Source organism: Pseudophryne corroboree, chromosome 1 (genome assembly GCF_028390025.1).
Source record: "Pseudophryne corroboree isolate aPseCor3 chromosome 1, aPseCor3.hap2, whole genome shotgun sequence".
In the NCBI taxonomy this organism is placed as follows: domain Eukaryota; kingdom Metazoa; phylum Chordata; class Amphibia; order Anura; family Myobatrachidae; genus Pseudophryne; species Pseudophryne corroboree.
Window position 1 is genome coordinate 1121221555 of NC_086444.1, and position 26553 is coordinate 1121248107.

The 26553-nt window shown below is 47.0% G+C and overlaps 1 protein-coding gene across 5 annotated transcripts in view; it reads right to left on the reverse strand.

Moving 5' to 3' along the window:
• Positions 1 to 26553, reverse strand: part of LOC134927848 (uncharacterized) — a 173675-nt gene that overhangs the window by 50829 nt on the left and 96293 nt on the right. For 3 of the 5 annotated variants that reach the window (XM_063922921.1, XM_063922930.1, XM_063922912.1), the window contains exons 2-5: positions 12225 to 12290; positions 10707 to 10805; positions 8151 to 8258; positions 3402 to 3428 (exon numbers count right to left, since the gene is read on the reverse strand). In XM_063922921.1, coding sequence (XP_063778991.1) covers positions 3402 to 3428; positions 8151 to 8258; positions 10707 to 10805; positions 12225 to 12261 — 271 coding nt within the window. In that variant the 5' untranslated portion in view covers positions 12262 to 12290. Of the gene's footprint in view, positions 1 to 3401; positions 3429 to 8150; positions 8259 to 10706; positions 10827 to 12224; positions 12291 to 26553 lie in introns of those variants that run through there. The other 2 variants (XM_063922938.1, XM_063922945.1) reach the window with 2 other exon arrangements.

Consider the following 26553-nt stretch of genomic DNA (forward strand, 5'->3'; position numbering starts at 1 on the left):
ATGGAACACCTCCCTTACCAAAATCCCTCCTCAACCAGCGATCCCTATTCCACACTTAGGAAATAAAGGCTTAGGAGGAGATGCATCAAAATTACTAAAGAGGATACTGTAAGTGGAGATGTGGAGATTTCCCATAGTAACAAATCAGATTATATCATTTATTTAGCACAGTCTATAAAATGATAGCTAGACTTTAATTGGTTGCTATGGTCAACTTCTTCACCTATGTCCTCTTTGAAAGGTTTGAAACACACACACCGCCTCCCCCGCCCCGCAACCCCACCACCCAAGTACCATTTCATTATTGGAACCCACATTTGAAGACTATATGGGGCAGGAAGGGGAACTTGTTAGGGAACCTCTGAAGATGAACTTTATATTGCCTCTATCCATCAGCTTCAAGATTTTGGTCCCATAACATATATTATATTCCACTTATCTGTAGGACAACACATTAATAGGTTAGATAAGGCAAATACATACTAAAATGAGCAGTACATTTAACTTACTGGGACTATGACTAGGCTGACCTACCTCATTCCAATGCTATGGCTACATCTGCTCATGTTAAGATATAGGGGGACACTGGAACTATGTGTACCCATATAAAATGGCGGCCGACAGGCCAACATATCATTACCGCAGTACACATCAGAATTATATAAAAAAGGGACGGAAGATCCCTTGTTCCATCCTTCATTACCTTGCACGGAGCCGCATGAGATATCGTGTAGATTGGCCGCACACACTGAGTGCATATTGGTCCAAGATTGCTCCAGTGTGTACCCAGGTTTAGAGAGTGATAAAGAGGAGAGAGATAAAGTGGAGAGACAAAGTACCAGCCAATCAGCTCCTAACTGCTATGTTGCAGGCTGTGTTTGAAAAATGACAGGTGCTAATTGGTTGGTACTTTATCTCTCTCCAAGGCTTAGTAAATAGACTCCAAAGTACATTATAAAGTAAGCAATAAGACATTGCAACTGTTAAAGCATAATACTCAATAGTCCAGAGTTACAATTAAGAGCAAAAGGGCACATATTACTGGACTGGGGGTACAACTGGAGTGTTACCATTTTATCATCATTCATCTTTCTTAATTTTAGGATTCCTGGCTAAGGTAGCAGGGGCGTATCTACCCCTTGGCCAGGATGGCACTCGCCAGGGGCACCAGCTGGAGGGGGGCGCTGCCCGGAGGTGCCACCTGCGGCCAAGGGCTAGAACGCTGTAGTCCGGTTGTGCACAGAGTGGCGCCATCAGGTTTGCACAAATTACAAGCGGGACTCCCATATGAAGTGCTGGCTGCAGCCGTTTCTGCTACAGCATAAAACTCCTCCCAGCTTCAGCTCCTGCACCTCCCTCCTCTGTCACTGAAAGGAAATAGCCCCGCCCCCTGCACACGTAGATCCACAGGCCCATGCTCACCACGGCAGCGCTGGGAGGAGGATTGCTGGAGGTGCCTGCAAAGAATAACACCGCGCCGCGGGCGGAGAGACTTTGGCGATGCTGATGGACATCCTCCTGTGAGACACAATGGTGAGCCCATATTCCAAGAAGTTTGTGGCAGCTATCTGTATGGACTGTGGGAGAGGGGATTTGTGTATTTGTGCTGTTAGTGTGGGTTGTAAGGGGGGAGAGAGATGTGTATGGGGGGGTGGCCGATGGATGTGTGTGAGGGAATTGTTGGTCGGCAGGGGAGGAAGGGGGGATTTGTGTATTTGTGCTGTTAGTGTGGGTTGTAAGGGGGGAGAGAGATGTGTATGGAGGGGTGGCCGATGGATGTGTGTGAGGGAATTTTTGGTCGGCAGGGGAGGAAGGGGGGATTTGTGTATGTGTGCTGTTAGTGTGGGTGGGAAGGGGGGATGGGGTGAGAGAATTGTCAGTATGTGAAGAGGGGCATGTGTATGAGGGAGCTGTCGGTTTGGAGGGGAGGAAGGGGTGATTGGTGTGACAGAGTTGACAGTGGAGGGGGATATGTGTGTGTGCTAGATTTGGGAGTATAAAGGTAATGTGTATTTGTGAGAGTTTCCAGGAGGGGGGCAGGGCAGTGTTTATAATAGAGGGGTATATTCAATTAAAGTCAGATCCATTCTGACATGTATTTGTCGGAATGGATCCGACAACCCCTATTCAATCCCCATCTTAATTTGACTTTTTCAAGTCGAATTTAAGATGGGACGCAGAGGAGGCGAGGGGGGCGAGCCGCGGGGGGACAGCCGGCGGGCATACAGGAGATTTAATGTAGGGTATAGAGGGGTCAGTGATGTAGTGTAGGGTATAGAGCGGTCAGTGAGGTAGTGTAGGGTGTAGAGAGGTCAGTGATGTAGCGTAGGGTGTAGAGGGGTCAGTGATGTAGTGTAGGGTATAGAGCGGTCAGTGAGGTAGTGTAGGGTGTAGAGAGGTCAGTGATGTAGCGTAGGGTGTAGAGGGGTCTGTGATGTAGCGTAGGGTGTAGAGGGGTCAGTGATGTAGCGTAGGGTGTAGAGGGGTCAGTGATGTAGCGTAAGGTGTAGAGGGGTCAGTGATGTAGTGTAGGGTATAGAGAGGTCAGAGATGCAGCATAGGGTATAGAGGGGTCAGTGATGCAGCGTAGGGTATAGAGGGGTCAGTGATTTAGTGTAGGGTATAGAGGGGTCAGTGATGTAGTGTGGGGTATAGAGGGGTCAGTGATGTAGTGTGGGGTATAGAGGGGTCAGTGATGTAGTGTGGGGTATAGAGGGGTCAGTGAAGATACTAAACCCAAGTACTTGCTACACTTATTGAATTAAAACACAAAATGCAGGAAAAAGTATGCAATTTGGGTAAAAGAAAAAAGGCAAAGGCTAGAGGTAGATACGAGAGACCAGCGCCATGCCTTATGCACATATCATTATGTTCATTTTTAATATGGAGGGGAAGCGTGGTACACCAGAGGAAAATATTGCCCTGGAGAACAAGCCCCGATCAGATAGTCTGGGGCGGGCTGGACACCAACCATGACACCTAGTCTAGGGCAGGCAGGTTAGCTAGCCTATAGAAATCTGTTGTCAGCGGAGGTTGGGGGGTGGGCTGATTCAGTGAAGTGCAGTAAGAGTAGTCAGGGGAGGCAGGGCCTCTCCTGTTATACTCCTGTGTGCTCGGTTTCCTGTCTCCTTATGCTGCTACTGGCCAGTTCTCATTGGCTTCACCCTAACAGTGAGTCCTTGCCAGCAATGTTTTCCAGCAATTGGGGGACAGTTTCTGTGGCTCCTTATTTCAAATTCCGTCTGTACTGCAGCCGCCACTGGTCTGCAGTGCTCTCTCTGTGGGGGCGCCAGTCCCTTACTTTGCCAGGGGCGCTCGGACCCCTAGATACACCCCTGTAAGGTAGTAGTCATTTATATAATAAAAACACATGTATTATAGCAGAAGACAAAGCTACTCACATTCATTCTCAATATCCACCCGGGTACCTGAAATAAAGTACGCATTTGTTATTGCAGAATTAAAAACAGCTTGACAACTATTCTATAAAGACAGTGAAATGAACTGTGCCTTTTTATGGCATCATGCTTCATTTAGTACACCACATCAAATAACGTAAGTTACATCATGCTTCATTTAGTACACCACATCAAATAACGTAAGTTATCAGTAAGGTTTGGGCTAGTCATTAAAGTATTTATGAGGAACCTGCTATCTACCTAATGGAAGATGCCTGGAAAAATAAAAATCACTTACCTACCTGCAATATGACAGCAAATGTGCATATCCATGCCAGTATTTGACTGCCTCATCTTTGCACATTCCTCCTAATTACCAGAAGTGTTTCACCCCTGTCCTGCAGATTGATTGACTAGCTGAGAATTGGGACCACTATACCCAATAATTAAAAATGTAATATTTTAACTTCACTCCACTGGAGACAGGTGCAATTTCCTTACATAGGTAGGACCAGTGGTGCAAGTAGAAATATTTTCTTAGTGGTACTGAGTGCCAAAAAATGGGCGTGGTCATGTGTTGTGAGGGGGCGTGGCCACATGCTGCTATTGGGAGTGGCTACATGACACTAGCGGCGTGGCCACACAACAGCCCCCTTTTTTGGGGGGATTCTGGAGGCAAGGCTAAAATATATAGTAATGAATCCAGTATAATAGAAATATATAGTGATACCTCCAGTATAATAGAAATATATAGTAATGCCCCCAATTTAATAACATATATAGTAATGCCTCAATTATAACAGGAAAATACAGCCACTGTCGCACTCCCAGTAACCCTGACAAAGTGGGAGGAGCCGTCATGCTGCCAAGCACCATGGCTTTGTGGCACATTATAATTGTGGTAATGGCAAAGTGTGTAGCAGGTGGTACTGCGTACCCGCTGCTAAATTCTTAAGGGTACTCCGTACCCGAGCGTATCCGCATACTTGCCCCACAGGGTAGGACAATGTGTTACTGGGTTCACAAATCAAAAGCCTGATAATGCTGTAATTTGAGTTGCTGTGACATCCCTGACCTCGCCCCTGTGTTTGACTTAACCATTCCACACTGTACATTTCTGCAAGGCAAGTCTGTTAACATGTTAGTTGTCCTGTCCTGGTTGGTTATAAACAAGAAGAGCAGCTGGCAGGATATTTCAGCATCTGTAATGAGCAGTAAAGGCCAGTACTGACGGGAGAGATGTGTGCTGAGCGATCTTAACACAGGTGGTCATTCTGAGTTGATCGCTAGCTGCATTCGTTCACTGTGCAGCGATCATGCTAAAAAACAGCACTTCTGCGCATGTGTATGTGGCGCAATGCGCACACGCGACTTACTATTACAACGAACGATGTAGTTTCCCACAAGGTCTAGCGAAGCTTTTCAGTTGCACTGCTGGCCGCAGAGTGATTGACAGGAAGTGGGCGTTTCTGGGTGTCAACTGACCGTTTTCAGGGAGTGTTCAAAAAAACGCAGGCGTGCCAGGAAAAATGCAGGCGTGGCTGGCCAAACGCAGGGCATGTTTGTGACATCAAAACAGGAACTGAACAGTCTAGAGTCATCGCAAGCGCTGAGTAGGTTTTGAGCTACTCTAAAACTGCACAAAAAAACTTTGCCGCCGCTCTGCGATCCTTTCGTTCGCACTTCTGCTAAGCTAAAATACACTCCCAGTGGGCGGCGGCATAGCGTTTGCACCGCTGCTAAAAACTGCTAGTGAGCGAACAACTCGGAATGACCACCACAGACCGCTCAGCACACATCTCTCCCCCAGCTCAGCACAGCGTGTTGTGTGCTGAGCGAGGGAGGAAGGGGGGCGCTCACTTCACACAGCACTGCAGTGAGCGACCCGCTAGATTGAGCCTGCATGCAGGCTCAATCTAGCACCAGCGATAGCGATGCACGGGGCCACGCATTGCTATCGCTGAGGGGGGTACACACAACAGATCCGTGCTTAAAGTCTAAGCAATCAAGTCAGCTTGCTTAGATTTTAAACACGGATCTCTCCGTGTGTACCCTCCTTAACAGATGGGATAGTAGCACTACCTGCAGCCTAAACCTATCACTTACGCTAAAGCCAACCCTAATGGGCCCTACACACGTACCGATCCGCCGAGCTGCCCGACAGCGGATACGGCCGACCCGGTGGAAGGGGGGAGGTGACTCCCCCCATCACCCGGCTCCATAGCACTGCATGCTAATATGGACAATCTCGTCCATATTGGCCTGCATGCATAAGCGACGGGGCACCAACGATTAACGAGTGCTGGGCCACACATTGTTAATCGTTGGTGCCTACACACTACACGATATGAACGAGTTCTCGTTCATTAATAAATGAGAACGTTCATATCCTGCATTTTATCTGCCAGTGTGTAGGGCCCTTAACACTTACGTCATGGATTGGTAATATTGTGCCTGTCAACAGAATGACTACATACCTTTTGCTACACATGTTGGACTTCACAATCCTGCACTCAATCAACCAGTTTTGAATGATGAATTTCATGAGTTTTGTCTCAAATAATAATGTACATACAAAAATAATTTGAAAGTGCTTAAGAATGTAGGGACCTTTCTCGTACAGTCTGAAATGAAATCCCAATTTTGCATGATTTATGTTATGCCCGCTTCTCTCATTTTCCAAACTGGTAGACTGACCCGTTCTTAAAGAGTTAGTAAAACCAGCTAATGAAACAAGAGATGTCTCCTTCATATGCTTTACCCTTTGTAGATTGAGTACTCATATGCTGATAGGTAGTGACTCCAGCTGGAAGAATGTGCTTGATTAAAGCAAAAAAGCACGTGACTTTGTATCTGGAACAAACATGTTGCAATGCAAGGGGAGCAAATACATTCAAATTTTTTCTGTTTAAGGTAGATACTGGCTGCTTTTGCATGTAGCCCACAAATGTTAGACAGTTTTATTTTTACACTGAAAGTTAGATTTCAGTTAAGACACACCCCACCCAAATCTAATAGGCCCTACACACTGGGCGATAAAAGTCAAAGATATGAACGAGATACCATTTATAGCTTTCAGTGTGGAGGCACAAGCGATGAACGATGCGCAAACCCGCGCTCGTTCATCGCTGGTGCCCCGTCGGCTGTGCATGCAGGCCAATATGGATGATCTCGTCCATATTTGCCTGCACTTCTATGGAGCCGTGTGATGGGGGAGTGAAGAAACTTCACTCCCCCCGTCACTGCCCGCCCCCCCCCCCCCCCCCCCCCCGCCGCCGGGTCGCCCGTTGGCCGTATCCGCTGTCGGGCAGCTCGGCGGCGGATCGTTAAATGTGTAGGGCCCTTAACTCTCTCTGCCCCACCTGCAGTCCAACAGAGTTTTGCCCAGGTATAGAGTTAATTGTTTTTTGTTTTGTTTTTTGCTTTACTTCCAAATCAGAATCAGACACAAAGGGTAAATTTACTAAAGTGGCAAGTTTTTTTTAGAACTGGTGATGTTGCTCTTAGCAACCAGTCAGATTCTACTTAACATTTATGTAGCTGCTTCTAGAACATAATATATAGAATCTGATTGGTTGCTATGGGTAATATCACCAGTTCTAAAAAAAACTCCCACCTTAGTAGATTTACCCCAATGTGTGTGTTGGGTTGGGTGGATGATGGGGGTGCTTCTTCACCAGTGTAGAAAAATTCTACAAAAATCTAAATGAACCAATAATTGAAGAAAGCACCAAACAGATGTAAATGCTCCCTGCAGTGTGATAATGGTTTGTTCAACTGTGACATATAATCTGACCTTTAGACTGAACCTTTTAGAAAATCTAAAACAATGCCAAAGTATTCTTAAAATTCGATTTCCAGTATTAACTAAACAAATCTGTGTTACCCTGCCAAATTCTGGAAGAAAGAGAGAGAACCATCATGTCATATATTATGAATATTCTACATTCAGTGGCTTGTCTCTATGGAGGAATCTAGAGCTCTACTGTGTGGAAACGTTAGCTGCTTCACGCATGACTATGATATTAGACTGTCGAAGTTGTCCTTCTGATTTGTTTTAAGGCTCTTTGGATACTATCAAAGGGGGCACCTATAAAGTTACCCTCCCATTTCTATTCCTTATTTATTTTTTGCCCTCTCTCTCTCTCTCTCTCCTACCATTTAATTGATTAAAAAAAATACTACTATGTAGGGATTGGGAATGTGTTTACATGCCTTCACAGAAAGGGGGCGTGATCTTGTGACACATGGGTGTGACCTTGCAGCGTGCACCCATTCGCTTCATGTCCAGTGTTTCCGGAGTTACTGGTCTGCCCCAGTCTCTGTCTGTCAAATGTTTGAATGATGCACATGTGCGCTACATCCATTCACTGCTGCTATGCAGAGCAGCAGGTAAAACAGAGAACTCCCAAACACCCCCTCCCTACCATTCAGGTGGGGACATTGCCTGAAAAGCAGCCGGTCCCGTCAAAATGGAAATGCTTGGGAAAACTGTACTTATCTAAAAGGACCTGCTACAATATATTCCCTTCCTACAGGGTAGGAGAGGAACAGTCAAGGTGCTCTGACACTGATTAAATGTATCTTAAAAACAAAATATGAAACTACCCCCAGGGCACCAATTTATTTTCAGATACCTTGATGAAACTGTACACTAAGCAACCCGTGTCAGCTCACTGTTGGAGTAAATCTCAGTGTGACATATTGATACACTTGTGTGAGTGTCATTGTTCTCTTAGGACTGTCACATACCCAGAACATTTGTTGGTCCAATGTCTCCATTTAACTCCTCTTGTTCTTCTACTCCTGATGGCCTTGGTGGAGGCGTGGTTATTAGTGACTGCGCTGGAGTGATGGAGCCTGCAGATGATATTATTATTTCTCTTAATGAGAGAACTACAGTCAACTTTCCCTATATGTGTATAGGAAGTCATAAAACCCCGATGGGGCCTGGCAGTGCAAGGGTCCAAATATCCATTTAAGGTCCCTTCAATATGTCTGCAAACTAATTTGTAAAGGAAGCGATAGTAAAAGAATGAAGGTAATAGCATGAGCTGATGTTGGTGCACATTAACATGAATGCAGTTAGTTGTTTGTTTTAGCTCTGCTGACTTGAAGGGGTTGATTCAATTAGCCACATGCCCGTAATGTGCCATTTAAATGCCAGCAGTAGCACATCAACTTTTCTCCATCATGACTTGCTCAGAAATGGCAGATATTTGCACACAGTCTTTTACTGTATGTGCACATTACTCACTGGGCAAGACAGCTTATGGCTAATTGAATTGACCCCTAAGGTGGAACTTGGAGAGACAGAGAAACCCATCCAAATTTTCCTGTAATGGCACAAGGAAGCTATTTCCAGCATAAGGAACCCATGGTTGTACTGCGTGGAGTAAGAATAAGTGCTAATGTCATCAAAAACACCCCCTTTCTCTGGCAGTAGGGCCTTAATGTTTTGAGATGTGGTCTAGAGGTATTGAGACAAGGTCTGGGTCAATCAGATGCACATGGCCAAAATGTTTAAATTGCCAAATTGGAAACTTTGTAGTCGTGTTAATATAGGATATTACTTTAACTTTCTGCTAGCATTTCATCAAGCTTCATTTGACATCATTAGCATACGTTATAGATGAAATCATGTAAAAATTAGTTTATTTTACATTTGTGCCAACTGCCCTTATATAGCATTCTTTTACAGCACACTGTGGTGACGCTTTTGCTAAAACAATTAGACTCTTTTCCACAACTCTGTACTCAACCAACCACCTATTACAGGTTGAGTATCCCATATCCAAATATTCCGAAATACGGAATATTCCGAAATACGGACTTTTTTGAGTGAGAGTGAGATAGTGAAACCTTTGTTTTTTGATGGCTCAATGTACACAAACTTTGTTTAATACACAAAGTCATTAAAAATATTGTATTAAATGACCTTCAGGGTGTGTGTGTAAGGTGTATATGAAATATAAATTAATTATGTGAATGTAGATACACTTTGTTCACTGCACAAAGTCACAAAAAATATTGGCTAAAATTACCTTCCGGCTGTGTGTATAAGGTGTATATGTAACATAAATGCATTCTGTGCTTAGATTTAGGTCCCATCACCATGATATCTCATTATGGTATGTAATTATTCCAAAATACGGAAAAATCCGATATCCAAAATACCTCTGGTCCCAAGCATTTTGGATAAGGGATACTCAACCTGTAATGATGGATTTTGCGAGTTTAGTCTCAAATAATATATACAAAAATAAATTGAAAATGCTGATGAGTGTAGGCACTTTTCAGTACTGTTTTGAAAAGAACTCCCATTTTTCCATTATTTATGTTATACCCAACTCTCTAATTTTGCCAAGAGTGTCAAACTGGGTGGCTGACCCGTTCTTGAAGAGTTTGTAAATCAAGCCAGTGAAAATGTCTTCCTTGTCTAGCTTTGATTTAAAGTATAATGCATCTAGGCAAAGCAGCAGGTTAGAGAGAGGCCTCCATACCTCTCTACCCTATTGGACACTGTGGCCCATGGGTGGGACAGTGCCCATCGGTCTTAACTGTCCCTTCAAAATTGGGATGGTTTGGAGGCCTGCTATTCTCTAAAAGGTATACGGACTCTAGGTTGACAGCACTTAGGTCGACACCCATTAGGTTGACATCTATTGGTCGACAGTGACTAGGTCAACACCAGAAGTAGGTCAACACAGCCATTAGGTCGACATGGATTTTTAAAAATTTATTTAATTTTTTGAACTTTTTCATACTTTGCGATCCACGTGGACTATGATTGGGAACGGTAACCTGTGCCGAGTGCAGTAGTAGCGGAGTGAGGCACCTTGCCCGAAGCATGGCAAGGCATATGAGGGGACACTGTGCATTAATTGGGGTTCCCGAGTCATTTTACGAAGATATCGATACCAAAAAAATGTAGAAAAACTCACGTTGACCTTTTTCCATGTCGGCCGTGTTGATGTCGACCCAATGACCGTGTCGACCTATTTCTGGTGTTGACCTAGTCACTGTCGACCTAATGTCTGTCGACCTAGACACTGTCGACCCTAAGTCCCATACCCATCTAAAAAACCTGGTACATCCCTGTAGAGCAGAAGAAGAACACAGGATACAGCAAGGTGCTCTGACACTGGTGAAAACATATGAAACAATTACCTCCAGGTTACCAATATATTTTCACACCCCTTGATGAAAATGTACAGCACACTTACAGCACCCCGTGTCAGCATATTGTTGATGTGTGATAGATTAATACACTTCTGTGACTGTGATATGTCACTGTTCTCTACATACCTAGAAGACTCAGTGATCCATTGTCATTTATCATCACTTCTTCTCCTCCTATCTCTAACCTCCTTAGTAATGATGTTATTTGTGCTGGAGTGATGGAGTCTGCAGATTACATAATTATTTCTATCAATGAGAGATTTACAAACTGTCAGATTTCTCTAAGTAGGATGTAACCCCTATATAGAATAAACAACTTGCCCTTTAATGTCCCTTTAATCTCTCTGCAAACTTATTTGTCCAGGAAACCGAGGGAAATAATGCATGATCTGAAGTTGGTGCACACTGAACATGAATGCGGTGATCCGAGCTGCAATGTTTTGGTTTATCTGACTTTAAGGGGTCGGTTCAAATAGCCGCAAGACCGGCAATGTACAGCAAAGGCAAATCAACTAGACCCAATTACAATCCATTCTCACCCTGAAATGGCACAATTTTGTATATAGCCCAATATGCACACTTTAATCAAGAGGCGAGCCAGGTTGTGGCTAATTGAATCAGCCGCTAAGATAGTTTTTGGAGAGACAGAGAAACCACCACAATTTTGAAACTATGGCATCGGGAAGCTATTGAAGAGACACCCGGTTTGTCTGGCAGCACTGTATAATAAAATATCCTCTAAGTCTCTTTAGCCATTCAGCTTTTAGAGTCCCATCTCAGTCACTATATATTGGCATAGGGGGTCAGTCCGAGTTGATCATAGCTGTGCTAAATTTATCACAGGTACGATCATCTTCCCAGATATCCGCATGTCAGTCTGACCCCCCCCCCCCTTCCCCCGCACAAGTACATAAGCATCGCACAGCGGCGATGCTTTTGTACTTGAAGAGTGACTCCCGGCCAGCGCTGCTCCTGCGGCCGGCCGGGAGTTACTCGTCGCTGCTCCGGGTTGCAGTGGCTGCGTGTGACGTTACGCAGCCGCTGCGGCCCGCCCCACACACGGTAATGCCACGCCTGCGTTGGCCAGACTGCGCCCCAAAATCGGCGGCTAAATGCCGCCGTGCCGCCCCCTCCCGCCCAGCGAACGCCTCTGCCTGTCAATCAGGCAGAGGCGATCGCTAGGTAATGACGGCCTTCGGCTGTCTAGCATGCGCAGTTCCGACCCAATTGCTGCGCTGCGAACAACTGCAGCGTGCGATCGGAATGATCCCCATAGTGCAAGGCTTGGTGCCACAATTCTTACCAAGAACAAAAATGACAACTTGTTTAAAGAATGTGCCCCTCTTACACACAATTACACATTATAAAGTGGTATTTAAGTAAACATAACTAAACCTGTGGAGATTGAGTATCCCCCGAACTGCAGGCTTAAGTGTTTTGATATAATATGAACAAAGTCCCCATATTATTAAACTGTATGTTAGATATTCACAGATTTGTCGCTATTAATATGTGTTCCTGTTTGGTGTAACCAAAACTAAGATCTACACATAGAAAAAGTAATACCAGCCCTGGGTACACTGTAATCACATCACTCTATTATACACTTTAGTTTTTTGTTTTTTTGCAACCCGTTATACTTACTTGGTATTTCCCACCGAGCTTGTGAAGAAGACGCCATTTTTTTTCTTAGCAGTCTTTTTTACTTATCTGAGGAACAAACAGAGACAATTTGATTATCTGTAACTATACTACGCCTTAAAAAAATATGTTGCATGTTTCTTGGCAAAATTGAGGGAAGGGGTGATTTCCTGAGTATCATACAGGGATGACAAATTCTACTAGTTTCTCCAAACACTCAGGAGAAGCATCAATCTTTGGAGAGTGATAAAGTTGAGCCGTTGCCCAAAGGAAACCATCAGCTTCTAACTGTCATTTATGTAGCACATTATTTGAGATGACAGACGCCTATTTGGTTGCTCCTGGCAACTTTATCTCTCTCTTATGCTTGATACATTTCTCCTAAAAGATCAAGGAGTATATTTACTAAGAATTGTTTTATGCTATTCATGTTGAGCATAAACTATCTACCAGAAAATATCACTATATACTGCATCATATCGACTCAACGTATCGTAATGTTTTATAGCCATTCAGAAAACATAAGATTTTACTCACCGGTAAATCTATTTCTCGTAGTCCGTAGTGGATGCTGGGGACTCCGTAAGGACCATGGGGATTAGCGGCTCCGCAGGAGACTGGGCACAACTAAAGAAAGCTTTAGGACTACCTGGTGTGCACTGGCTCCTCCCACTAAGACCCTCCTCCAGACCTCAGTTAGGATACTGTGCCCGGAAGAGCTGACACAAATAGGAAGGATTTTGAATCCCGGGTAAGACTCATACCAGCCACACCAATCACACCGTATAACTCGTGATACAATACCCAGTTAACAGTATGATAACAACTGAGCCTCTCAACAGATGGCTCAACAATAACCCTTTAGTTAGGCAATAACTATATACAAGTATTGCAGACAATCCGCACTTGGGATGGGCGCCCAGCATCCACTACGGACTACGAGAAATAGATTTACCGGTGAGTAAAATCTTATTTTCTCTAACGTCCTAAGTGGATGCTGGGGACTCCGTAAGGACCACGGGGATTATACCAAAGCTCCCAAACGGGTGGGAGAGTGCGGATGACTCTGCAGCACCGAATGAGCAAACTCTAGGTCCTCCTCAGCCAGGGTATCAAACTTGTAGACTCTTGCAAGAGTGTTTGACCCCGACCAAGTAACAGCTCGGCAAATTTGTAAAGCCGAGACCCCTCGGGCAGCCGCCCAAGAAGAGCCCACTTTCCTCGTGGAATGGGCTTTTACAGATTTAGGGTGCGGCAGTCCAGCCGCAGAATGTGCAAGTTGAATCGTGCTACAGATCCATCGAGCAATAGTCTGCTTAGAAGCAGGAGCACCCAGCTTGTTGGGTGCATACAGGATAAATAGCGTGTCAGTCTTTCTGACTCCAGCCGTCCTGGAAACATATATTTTTCAGGGCCCTGACTACGTCCAGAAAACTTGGAATCCTCCAAGTCCCAAATAGCCGCAGGCACCACAATAGGTTGGTTCACATGAAAAACTGATACCACCTTAGGAAGGAATTGGGAACGAGTCCTCAATTCCGCCTTATCCATATAAAATACAGATAAGGGCTTTTGCATGACAAAACCGCCAATTCTGATACACGCCTGGCCGACGCCAAGGCCCACAGCATAACCACTTTCCACGTGAGGTATTGTAGCTCCACGGATTTAAGTGGCTCAACTCAATGCGACTTCAGGAAATCCAACACTACGTTGAGATCCCACGGTGCCACTGGAGGCACAAACGGGGGCTGACTATGCAGCACTCCCTTAACAAAAGTCCGAACTTCAGGCAGTGAGCCAGTACTATTTTGGAAGAAAATCGATAGAGCCGAAATCTGGACCTTCATGGAACCCAATTTTAGGCCCATAGTCACCTCTGACTGTAGGAAGTGCAGAAATCGACCTAGCTGAAATTTCTCCTTTGGGGCCTTCCTGGCCTCACAGCACGCAACATATTTCCATCATATGCGGTGATAATGGTTTGCGTTCACTTCTTTCCTAGCTTTAAATAGCGTAGGGATAACTTCCTCCGGAATGCCTTTTTCCTTCAGGATCCGGCGTTCAACCGCCATGCCGTCAAAAGCAGCCGCGGTACGTCTTGGAACAGACAGGCCCCCTGCTGCAGCAGGTCCTGTCTGAGCGGCAGAGGCCATGGGTCCTCTGAGATCATTTCTTGGAGTTCTGGTTACCAAGCTCTTCTTGGCCAACCCGGAACAATGGCCGTCATTCCGAGTTGTTCGCTCTGTAAAAATCTTCGCATCGCAGCGATTTTCCGCTTAATGCGCATGCGCAATGTTCGCACTGCGACTGCGCCAAGTAAATTTGCTATGCAGTTAGGAATTTTACTCACGGCTTTTTCATCGTTCTGGCGATCGTAATGTGATTGACAGGAAATGGGTGTTACTGGGCGGAAACAGGCCGTTTTATGGGCGTGTGGGAAAAAAAGCTACCGTTTCCGGAAAAAACGCAGGAGTGGCCGGAAAAACGGAGGAGTGTCTGGGCGAACGCTGGGTGTGTTTGTGACGTCAAACCAGGAACGACAAGCACTGAACTTATCGCAGATGCCGAGTAAGTCTGAAGCTACTCAGAAACTGCTACGAGGTGTGTAATCGCTATATTGCGAATACATCGTTCGCAATTTTAAGATGCTAAGATTCACTCCCAGTAGGCGGCGGCTTAGCATGAGCAAATCTGCTAAAATCCGCTTGCGAGCGAACAACTCGGAATGAGGGCCAATGAGTATAGTTCTTACTCCTCTCCTTCTTATTATTCTCATTACCCTGGGTAATAGAGGCAGAGAAGGGAACACATACACCGACTGGTACACCCACGGTGTTACCAGAGCGTCCACAGCTATCGCCTGAGGGTCCCTTGACCTGGCGCAATATCTTTGTAGCTTTTTGTTGAGGCGGGACGCCATCATGTCCACCTGTGACCTTTCCCAACGGTGTACAATCATTTGGAAAACTTCTGGATGAAGTCCCCACTCTCCCGGGTGGAGGTCGTGTCTTCTGAGAAAGTCTGCTTCTCAGTTGTCCACTCCGGGAATGAACACTGCTGACAGTGCTAACACATGATTTTCCGCCCATCGGAGAATCCTTGTGGCTTCTGCCATCGCCATCCTGCTTCTTGTGCCGCCCTGTCGGTTTACATGAGCGACCGCCGTGATGTTGTCTGACTGGATCAGCACCGGCCGGTGTTGAAGCAGGGGTCTAGCCTGACTTAGGGCATTGTAAATGGCCCTTAGTTCCAGAATATTTATGTGTAGGGAAGTCTCCTGACTTTTCCATAGCCTTGGAAGTTTCTTCCCTGTGTGACTGCCCCCCAGCCTTGAAGGCTGGCATCCGTGGTCACCAGGACCCAGTCCTGTATGCCGAATCTAAGGGCCCCCTAGAAGATGAGCACTCTGCAGCCACCACAACAGCGACACACTGGCCCTTGGAGACAGGGTTATCTGCCGATGCATCTGAAGATGCGACCCGGACCACTTGTCCAACAGATCCCACTGGAAAATCCTTGCATGGGACCTGGCGAATGGAATTTCTTCGTAAGAACCTACCATCCTTCCCAGGGCTCGCGTGCATTGATGCACCGACACCTGTATACGTATTAGGAGGTCTCTGTCTAGAGACGACAACTCCTTGGACTTCTCCTCCGGGAGAAACCCTTTTTATCCTGTTCTGTGTCCAGAACCATACCCAGGAACAGTAGACGCGTCGTAGGAACCAGCTGCGACTTTGGAATATTCAGAATCCAGCCGTGCTGTTGTAGCACTTCCCGAGATAGTGCTACTCCGCCGAACAACTGCTCCCTGGATCTCGCCTTTATAAGGAGATCGTCCAAGTACGGGATAATTACTTCGGCCATTACCTTGGTAAATAATACCTCTGTGCCGGGGATGACCAACGGCAACGTCTGGAATTGGTAATGACAATCCTGTACCACAATTTTGAGGTACTCCTGGTGAAGAGGGTAAATAGGGACATGCAGGTAAGCATCCTTGATGTCCAGTGATACCATGAAATTCTCCAGGCTTGCAATAAACGCCCTGAGCGATTCCATTTTGAACTTGAACCTTCGTATATAAGTGTTCAAGGCATTCAATTTTAGAATGGGTCTCACCGAACCGTCTGGTTTCGGTACCACAACATTTTGGAATAGTAACCCCGGCCTTGTTGAGGGAGGGGTACCTTGATTTCACCTGCTGGAAGTACAGCTTGTGAATTGCCGCCAGTACTACCTTTCTCCGAGGGCAGCAGGCAAGGCTGATGTGAGGTAACAGCGAGGGGGAGTCGCCTCGAACTCCAGCCTGTATCCCTGTGATACTATTTGCAGAACCTAGGGATCCACCTGTGGGCAAGCCCACTGGTCCCTGAAGTTCCCGAGACGCGCCCCTACCGCACCTGTCTCCACCTGTGGAGCCCCAACGTCATGCGGTGGACTCAGAGGAAGCGGGGGAAGATTTTTGATCCTGGGAACTGGCTGCTGGTGCAGCTTTTTCCTTCTTCCCTTGTCTCTGTGCAGAAAGGAAGCGCCTTTGACCCGCTTGCTTTTCTGAAGCCGAAAGGACTGTACCTGAAAATACAGTGCTTTCTTAGGCTGTGAGGGAACCTGAGGTAAAAAATTTTTCTTCCCAGCTGTTGCTGTGGATACGAGGTCCCAGAGACCATCCCCAAACAATTCCTCACCCTTATAAGGCAGAATCTCCATGTGCCTTTTATAGGCAGCATCACCTGTCCACTGCCGGGTTTCTAATACCCTCCTGGCAGAATGGACATTGCATTAATTCTGGATGCCAGCCGGCAAATATCCCTCTGTGCATCCTTTATATCTAAGACGACGTCTTTAATATGCTCTATGTTAGCAAACTATTATCCCTGTCTTAGAGTTTTAATATTATCTGACTGGGTATCAGACCACGCTGCAGCAGCACTATTTATGCTGAGGTCTCAGTATATAACCTGAGTGTGCATATACAGACTTCAGGATAGCCTCCTGCTTTTTATCAGAAGGCTCCTTCAAGGTGGCCGTATCCTAAGACGGCAGTGCCACCTTTTTTGACAAACGTGTGAGCGCCTTATCCACCCTAAGGGATATCTCCCAACGTGACCTATCCTCTGGCGGGAAAGGGTACGCCATCAGTAACTTTTTAGAAATTACCAGTTTCTTATCGGGGGAACCACGCTACTTTACACACTTCATTCATTCATCTGATGGGGGAACAAAACACTGGCTGCTTTTTCTCCCCAAAAATAAAACCCCTTTTATGTGGTACTTGGGTTCATGTCAGAAATGCGTAACACATTTTTCATTGCCGAGATCATGTAATGGATGTTCCTAGTGGATTGTGTATATGTCTCAACCTCGTCGACACTGGAGTCAGACTCCGTGTCGACATCTGTGTCTGCCATCTGAGGTAACTGGCGCTTTTTTGAGCCCCTGATGGCCTTTGAGACGCTTGGGCAGGCGCGGGCTGAGAAGCTGGCTGTCCCACCGCTGTTTTACGTCATCCAGCCTTCTATGTAAGGAGTTGACATTGTCGGTTAATACCTTCCACCTATCCATCCACTCTGGTGTCGGCCCCACAGGGGGCGACATCCCATTTATCGGCCTCTGCTCCACCTCCACGTAACCTTCCTCATCCCACATGTCGACACAGCCGTACCGACACACAGCACACACACAGGGAATGCTCTGACTGAGAACAGGACCCCACAAAGTCCTTTGGGGAGACAGAGAGAGAGTATGCCAGCACACACCAGAGCGCTATATAATGCAGGGATTAACACTATAACTGAGTGATTTTTCCCCCAATAGCTGTTTGTATAAACAATATTGCGTCTAAATTTTGTGCCCCCCCTCTCTTTTTAACCCTTTGAGCCTGAAAACTACAGGGGAGAGCCTGGGGAGCTGTCTTCCAGCTGCACTGTGAAGAGAAAATGGAGCCAGTGTGCTGAGGGAGATAGCTCCGCCCCTTTTTCGCGGACTTTTCTCCCGCTTTTTTATGGATTCTGGCAGGGGTATTTATCACATATATAGCCTCTGGAGCTATATATTGTGATATATTTGCCAGCCAAGGTGTTTTTATTGCTGCTCAGGGCGCCCCCCCTCAGCGCCCTGCACCCTCAGTGACCGGAGTGTGAAGTGTGTATGAGGAGCAATGGCGCACAGCTGCAGTGCTGTGCGCTACCTTGGTGAAGACTGATGTCTTCTGCCGCCGATTTTCCGGTCTAAAATATACTTTCTCTGACAGCCTAGTGGATGCTGGGACTCCGTAAGGACCATGGGGAATAGCGGCTCCGCAGGAGACAGGGCACAAAATAAAAGCTTAAGGATCAGGTGGTGTGCACTGGCTCCTCCCCCTATGACCCTCCTCCAAGCCTCAGTTAGATTTTTGTGCCCGGCCGAGAAGGGTGCAATCTAGGTGGCTCTCCTGAGCTGCTTAGAATAAAAGTTTAGTTTAGGATTTTTTATTTTCAGTGAGTCCTGCTGGCAACAGGCTCACTGCATCGTGGGACTAAGGGGAGAAGAAACGGACTCACCTGAGTGCAGAGTGGATCGGGTTTCTTAGGCTACTGGACATTAGCTCCAGAGGGACGATCACAGGTTCAGCCTGGATGGGTCACCGGAGCCGCGCCGCCGTCCCCCTTACAGAGCCAGAAGAGACGAAGAGGTCCGGTGAAATCGGCGGCAGAAGACGATCCTGTCTTCAGACTAAGGTAGCGCACAGCACCGCAGCTGTGCGCCATTGCTCTCAGCACACTTCACACTCCGGTCACTGAGGGTGCAGGGCGCTGGGGGGGGAGCGCCCTGAGACGCAATATTACAGTATATACCTTAGGTGGCTAAAAAGAATACATCACATATAGCTCCTGGGCTATATGGATGTATTTTACCCCTGCCATTTTACACAGAAAAAATAAGAATTTACTTACCGATAATTCTATTTCTCGGAGTCCGTAGTGGATGCTGGGGTTCCTGAAAGGACCATGGGGAATAGCGGCTCCGCAGGAGACAGGGCACAAAAGTAAAGCTTTCCGATCAGGTGGTGTGCACTGGCTCCTCCCCCTATGACCCTCCTCCAAGCCAGTTAGGTACTGTGCCCGGACGAGCGTACACAATAAGGGAGGAATTTTGAATCCCGGGTAAGACTCATACCAGCCACACCAATCACACCGTACAACTTGTGATCTAAACCCAGTTAACAGTATGATAACAGCGGAGCCTCTGAAAAGATGGCTCACAACAATAATAACCCGATTTTTGTAACTATGTACAAGTATTGCAGATAATCCGCACTTGGGATGGGCGCCCAGCATCCACTACGGACTCCGAGAAATAGAATTATCGGTAAGTAAATTCTTATTTTCTCTATCGTCCTAGTGGATGCTGGGGTTCCTGAAAGGACCATGGGGATTATACCAAAGCTCCCAAACGGGCGGGAGAGTGCGGATGACTCTGCAGCACCGAATGAGAGAACTCCAGGTCCTCCTTAGCCAGGGTATCAAATTTGTAGGATTTTACAAACGTGTTTGCCCCTGACTAAATAACCGCTCGGCAAAGTTGTAAAGCCGAGACCCCTCGGGCAGCCGCCCAAGATGAGCCCACCTTCCTTGTGGAATGGGCATTTACATATTTTGGCTGTGGCAGGCCTGCCACAGAATGTGCAAGCTGAATTGTATTACACATCCAACTAGCAATAGTCTGCTTAAAAGCAAGAGCACCCAGTTTGTTGGGTGCATACAGGATAACAGCAAGTCAGTTTTCCTGACTCCAGCCGTCCTGGAACCTATATTTTCAGGGCCCTGACAACATCTAGCAACTTGGAGTCCTCCAAGTCCCTAGTAGGTGCAAGGCACCACAATAAGCTGGTTCAGGTGAAACACTGACACCACCTTAGGGAGAGAACTGGGGACGAGTCCGCAGCTCTGCCCTGTCCGAATGGACAAACAAATATGGGCTTTTTTGAGAAAAAAACCACCAATTTGACACTCGCCTGGTCCAGGCCAGGGCCAAGAACATGGTCACTTTTCATGTGAGATGCTTCAAATCCACAGATTTGACTGGTTTTAAACCAATGTGATTTGAAGAATCCCAGAACTACGTTGAGATCCCACAGTGCCACTGGAGGCACAAAAGAGGGTTGTATATGCAATACTCCCTTGACAAAGTTCTGGACTTCAGGAACTGAAGCCAATTCTTTCTGGAAGAAAATTGACAGGGCCGAAATTTGAACCTTAATGGACCCCAATTTGAGGCCCATAGACACTCCTGTTTGCAGGAAATGCAGGAATCGACCGAGTTGAAATTTCTTTGTGGGGCCTTCCTGGCCTTACACCACGCAACATATTTTCGCCACATGTGGTGATAATGTTGTGCGGTCACCTCCTTTCTGGCTTTGACCAGGGTAGGAATGACCTCTTCCGGAATGCCTTTTTCCCTTAGGATCCGGCGTTCCACCGCCATGCCAACAAACGCAGCTGCGGTAAGTCTTGGAACAGACATGGTACTTGCTGAAGCAAGTCCCTTCTTAGCGGCAGAGGCCATAAGACCTCTGTAAACATCTCTTGAAGTTCCGGGTACCAAGTCCTTCTTGGCCAATCCGGAGCCATGAGTATAGTTCTTACTCCTCTACGTCTTATAATTCTCAGCACCTTAGGTATGAGAAGCAGAGGAGGGAACACATACACCGACTGGTACACCCACGGTGTTACCAGAACGTCCACAGCTATTGCCTGAGGGTCTCTTGACCTGGCGCAATACCTGTCCCGTTTTTTGTTCAGACGGGACGCCATCATGTCCACCTTTGGTATTTCCCAACGGTTTACAATCATGTGGAAAAAACTTCCCGATGAAGTTTCCACTCTCCCGGGTGGAGGTCGTGCCTGCTGAGGAAGTCTGCTTCCCAGTTTCCATTCCCGGGATGAAACACTGCTGACAGTGCTATCACATGATTTTCCGCCCAGCGAAAAGTCCTTGCAGTTTTTGCCATTGCCCTCCTGCTTCTTGTGTCGCCCTGTCTGTTTACGTGGGCGACTGCCGTGATGTTTTTCCCACTGGATCAATACCGGCTGACCTTGAAGCAGAGGTCTTGCTAAGCTTAGAGCATTATAAATTTACCCTTAGCTCCAGTATATTTATGTGGAGAAAAGTCTCCAGACTTGATCACACTCCCTGGAAATTTTTTCCTTGTGTGACTGCTCCCCAGCCTCTCGGGCTGGGCTCCGTGGTCACCAACATCCAATCCTGAATGCCGAATCTGCGGCCCTCTAGAAGATGAGCACTCTATAACCACCACATGAGAGACACCCTTGTCCTTGAATATAGGGTTATCCGCTGATGCATCTGAAGATGCGATCCGGACCATTTGTCCAGCAGATCCCACTGAAAAGTTCTTGCGTGAAATCTGCCGAATGGAATTGCTTCGTAGGAAGCCACCATTTTCTACCAGGACCCTTGTGCAATGATGCACTGTTTTTAGGAGGTTCCTGACTAGCTCGGATAACTCCCTGGCTTTCTCTTTCGGGAGAAACACCTTTTTCTGGACTGTGTCCAGAATCATCCCTAGGCACAGCAGACGTGTCGTCGGGATCAGCTGCGATTTTGGAATATTTAGAATCCACCCGTGCTGTTGTAGCAGTATCCGAGATAGTGCTACTCCTACCTCCAACTGTTCCCTGGACTATGCCCTTATCAGGAGATCGTCCAAGTAAGGGATAATTAAGACGCCTTTTCTTCGAAGAAGAATCATCATTTCGGCCATTACCTTAGTAAAGACCCGGGGTGCCGTGGACAATCCAAACGGCAGCGTCTGAAACTGATAGTGACAGTTCTGCACCACGAACCTGAGGTACCCTTAGTGAGAAGGGCAAATTTGGGACATAGAGGTAAGCATCCCTGATGTCCCGGGACACTATATAGTCCCCTTCTTCCTGTTCGTTATCACTGCTCTGAGTGACTCCATCTTGATTTGAACCTTTGTAAGTGTTCAAAAATTTTTTAGATTTAGAATAAGTCTCACCTAGCCTTCTGGCTTCAGTACCACAATATAGTGTGGAATAATACCCCTTTTCTTGTAGTAGGAGGGGTAATTTAATTATCACCTGCTGGGAATACAGCTTGTGAATTTTTTCCCATACTGCCTCCTTGTCGGAGGGAGACCTTGGTAAAGCAGACTTCAGGAGCCTGCGAAGGGGAAACGTCTCGACATTCCAATCTGTACCCCTGGGATACTACTTGTAGGATCCAGGGGTCCTGTACGGTCTCAGCGCCATGCTGAGAACTTGTCAGAAGCGGTGGAACGCTTCTGTTCCTGGGAATGGGCTGCCTGCTGCAGTCTTCTTCCCTTTCCTCTATCCCTGGGCAGATATGATCTTATAGGGACGAAAGGACTGAGGCTGAAAAGACGGTGTCTTTTTCTGCAGAGATGTGACTTAGGGTAAAAACGGTGGATTTTCCAGCAGTTGCCGTGGCCACCAGGTCCGATGGACCGACCCCAAATAACTCCTCTTCCTTTATACGGCAATACACCTTTGTGCCGTTTGGAATCTGCATCACCTGACCCCTGTCGTGTCCATAACATCTTCTGGCAGTTATGGACATCGCATTTACTCTTGATGCCAGAGTGCAAATATCCCTCTGTGCATCTCGCATATATAGAAATGCATCCTTTAAATGCTCTATAGTCAATAAAATACTGTCCCTGTCAAGGGTATCAATATTTTTAGTCAGGGAATCCGACCAAGCCACCCCAGCTCTGCACATCCAGGCTGAGGCGATCGCTGGTCGCAGTATAACACCAGTATGTGTGTATATACTTTTTATGATATTTTCCAGCCTCCTGTCAGCTGGTCCTTGAGGACGGCCCTATCTATAGACGGTACCGCCACTTGTTTTGATAAGCGTGTGAGCGCCTTATCCACCCTAAGGGGTGTTTCCCAACGCGCCCTAACTTCTGGCGGGAAAGGGTATACCGCCCATAATTTTCTATCGGGGGGAACCCACGCATCATCACACACTTTATTTAATTTATCTGATTCAGGAAAAACTATGGTAGTTTTTTCACATCCCACATAATACCCTCTTTTGTGGTACTTGTAGTATCAGAAATATGTAACACCTCCTTCATTGCCTTTAACGTGTGGCCCTAATAAGGAATACGTTTGTTTATTCACCGTCGACACTGGATTCAGTGTCCCTGTCTGTGTCTGTGTCGACCGACTAAAGTAAACGGGCGTTTTAAAACCCCTGACGGTGTTTTTGAGACGTCTGGACCGGTACTAATTGTTTGTCGGCCGTCTCATGTCGTCAACCGACCTTGCAGCGTGTTGACATTATCACGTAATTCCCTAAATAAGCCATCCATTCCGGTGTCGACTCCCTAGAGAGTGACATCACCATTACAGGCAATTGCTCCGCCTCCTCACCAACATCGTCCTCCTACATGTCGACACACACGTACCGACACACAGCACACACACAGGGAATGCTCTGATAGAGGACAGGACCCACTAGCCCTTTGGAGAGACAGAGGGAGAGTTTGCCAGCACACACCAAAAACGCTATAATTATATAGGGACAACCTTATATAAGTGTTTTCCCTTATAGCATCTTTTTTATATATTTCTAACGCCAAATTAGTGCCCCCCCTCTCTGTTTTAACCCTGTTTCTGTAGTGCAGTGCAGGGGAGAGCCTGGGAGCCTTCCCTCCAGCCTTTCTGTGAGGGAAAATGGCGCTGTGTGCTGAGGAGATAGGCCCCGCCCCTTTTTCGGCGGCCTCGTCTCCTGCTCTTAACGGATTCTGGCAGGGGTTAAATATCTCCATATAGCCTCCGGAGGCTATATGTGAGGTATTTTTAGCCAAAATAGGTTTTCATTTGCCTCCCAGGGCGCCCCCCTCCCAGCGCCCTGCACCCTCAGTGACTGCCGTGTGAAGTGTGCTGAGAGGAAAATGGCGCACAGCTGCAGTGCTGTGCGCTACCTTTAGAAGACTGAGGAGTCTTCTGCCGCCGATTCTGGACCTCTTCTTATTTCAGCATCTGCAAGGGGGCCGGCGGCAAGGCTCCGGTGACCATCCAGGCTGTACCTGTGATCGTCCCTCTGGAGCTGATGTCCAGTAGCCAAGAAGCCAATCCATCCTGCACGCAGGTGAGTTCACTTCTTCTCCCCTAAGTCCCTCGTTGCAGTGATCCTGTTGCCAGCAGGACTCACTGTAAAATAAAAAACCTAAGCTAAACTTTTCTAAGCAGCTCTTTAGGAGAGCCACCTAGATTGCACCCTTCTCGGCCGGGCACAAAAATCTAACTGGCTTGGAGGAGGGTCATAGGGGGAGGAGCCAGTGCACACCACCTGATCGGAAAGCTTTACTTTTGTGCCCTGTCTCCTGCGGAGCCGCTATTCCCCATGGTCCTTTCAGGAACCCCAGCATCCACTAGGACGATAGAGAAAGCGGGAGATAAGGACGTCGTGAAGGGGCGGAGCCTATCTCCTCAGCACACAAGCGCCATTTTCCCTCACAGCTCCGCTGGAAGGACGGCTCCCTGACTCTCCCCTGCAGTCCTGCTTCAGAATCAGGGTAAAAAAGAGAAGGGGGGGCACGTTTGGCAGCAAATAAATATATTAACAGCAGCTATAAGGGAGTAACACTTATATAAGGTTATCCCTGTATATATATATATATAGCGCTGGGTGTGTGCTGGCAGACTCTCCCTCTGTCTCTCCAAAGGGCTAAGTGGGGTCCTGTCCTCTATCAGAGCATTCCCGGTGTGTGTGCTGTGTGTCGGTACGCGTGTGTCGACATGTATGAGGAGGAAAATGATGTGGAGGCGGAGCAGTTGCCTGTGTTGGTGATGTCACCCCCTAGGGAGTCGACACCTGACTGGATGATTGTATTTAAACAATTAAGTGATAATGTCAGCAATTTGCAAAAAACTGTTGACGACATGAGACAGCCGGCAAATCAATTAGTGCCTGTCCAGGCGTCTCAGACACCGTCAGGGGCGCTAAAACGCCCGTTACCTCAGTGGGTCGACACAGACCCTGACACAGATACTGAGTCTAGTGTCGACGGTGACGAGACAAACGTAATGTCCAGTAGGGCCACACGTTACATGATCACGGCAATGAAAGAGGCATTGAACCTTTCTGACACTACAAGTACCACAAAGAAGGGTATTATGTGGGGTGAGAAAAAACTACCAATAGTTTTTCCTGAGTCAGAGGAAATAAATGAGGTGTGTGAAAAAGCGTGGGTTTCCCCCGATAAAAAACAGCTAATTTCTAAAAAATTATTAGCATTATATCCTTTCCCGCCAGAGGTTAGGGCGCGTTGGGAAACACCCCCTAGGGTAGATAAGGCGCTCACACGTTTATCTAAACAAGTAGCGTTACCGTCTCCTGATACGGCCACCCTCAAAGAACCAGCTGATAGAAGGCTGGAAAATATCCTAAAAAGTATATACACACATACTGGTGTTATACTGCGACCAGCAATCGCCTCAGCCTGGATGTGCAGTGCTGGAGTCGCATGGTCGGATTCCCTGACTGAGAATATTGATACCCTGGATAGGGACAATATTTTGTTAACTATAGAACATTTAAAGGATGCATTACTATATATGCGTGATGCACAGAGGGATATTTGCACCCTGGCATCAAGAGTAAGTGCTATGTCCATCTCTGCCAGAAGTGCGTTATGGACGCGACAGTGGTCAGGGGATGCGGATTCCAAACGGCACATGGAAGTATTGCCGTATAAAGGGGAGGAGTTATTTGGGGCTGGTCTATCGGACCTGGTGGCCACGGCAACGGCTGGAAAATCCACCTTTTTACCCCAGGTCACTCCACATCAGCAGAAAAAGACACCGTCTTTTCAAACTCAGTCCTTTCGTTCCCATAAGTACAAGCGAGCAAAAGGCCACTCTTTTCTGCCCCGGGGCAGAGGAAGAGGAAAAAGACTGCACCATGCAGCCGCTTCCCAGGAGCAGAAGCCCTCCCCTGCTTCTGCCAAGTCTTCAGCATGACGCTGGGGCTTTACAAGCAGACTCAGATATGGTGGGGGCCCGTCTCAAGAATTTCAACGCGCAGTGGGCTCACTCGCAAGTGGATCCCTGGATTCTACAGGTAGTATCGCAGGGGTACAAACTGGAATTCGAGGCGTTTCCCCCTCGTCGGTTCCTGAAGTCTGCTTTACCAAAGTCTCCCTCCGACAGGGAGGCAGTTTTGGAAGCCATTCACAAGCTGTATTCCCAGCAGGTGATAATCAAGGTACCCCTCCTGCAACAAGGAAAGGGGTATTATTCCACGCTGTTTGTGGTACCGAAGCCGGACG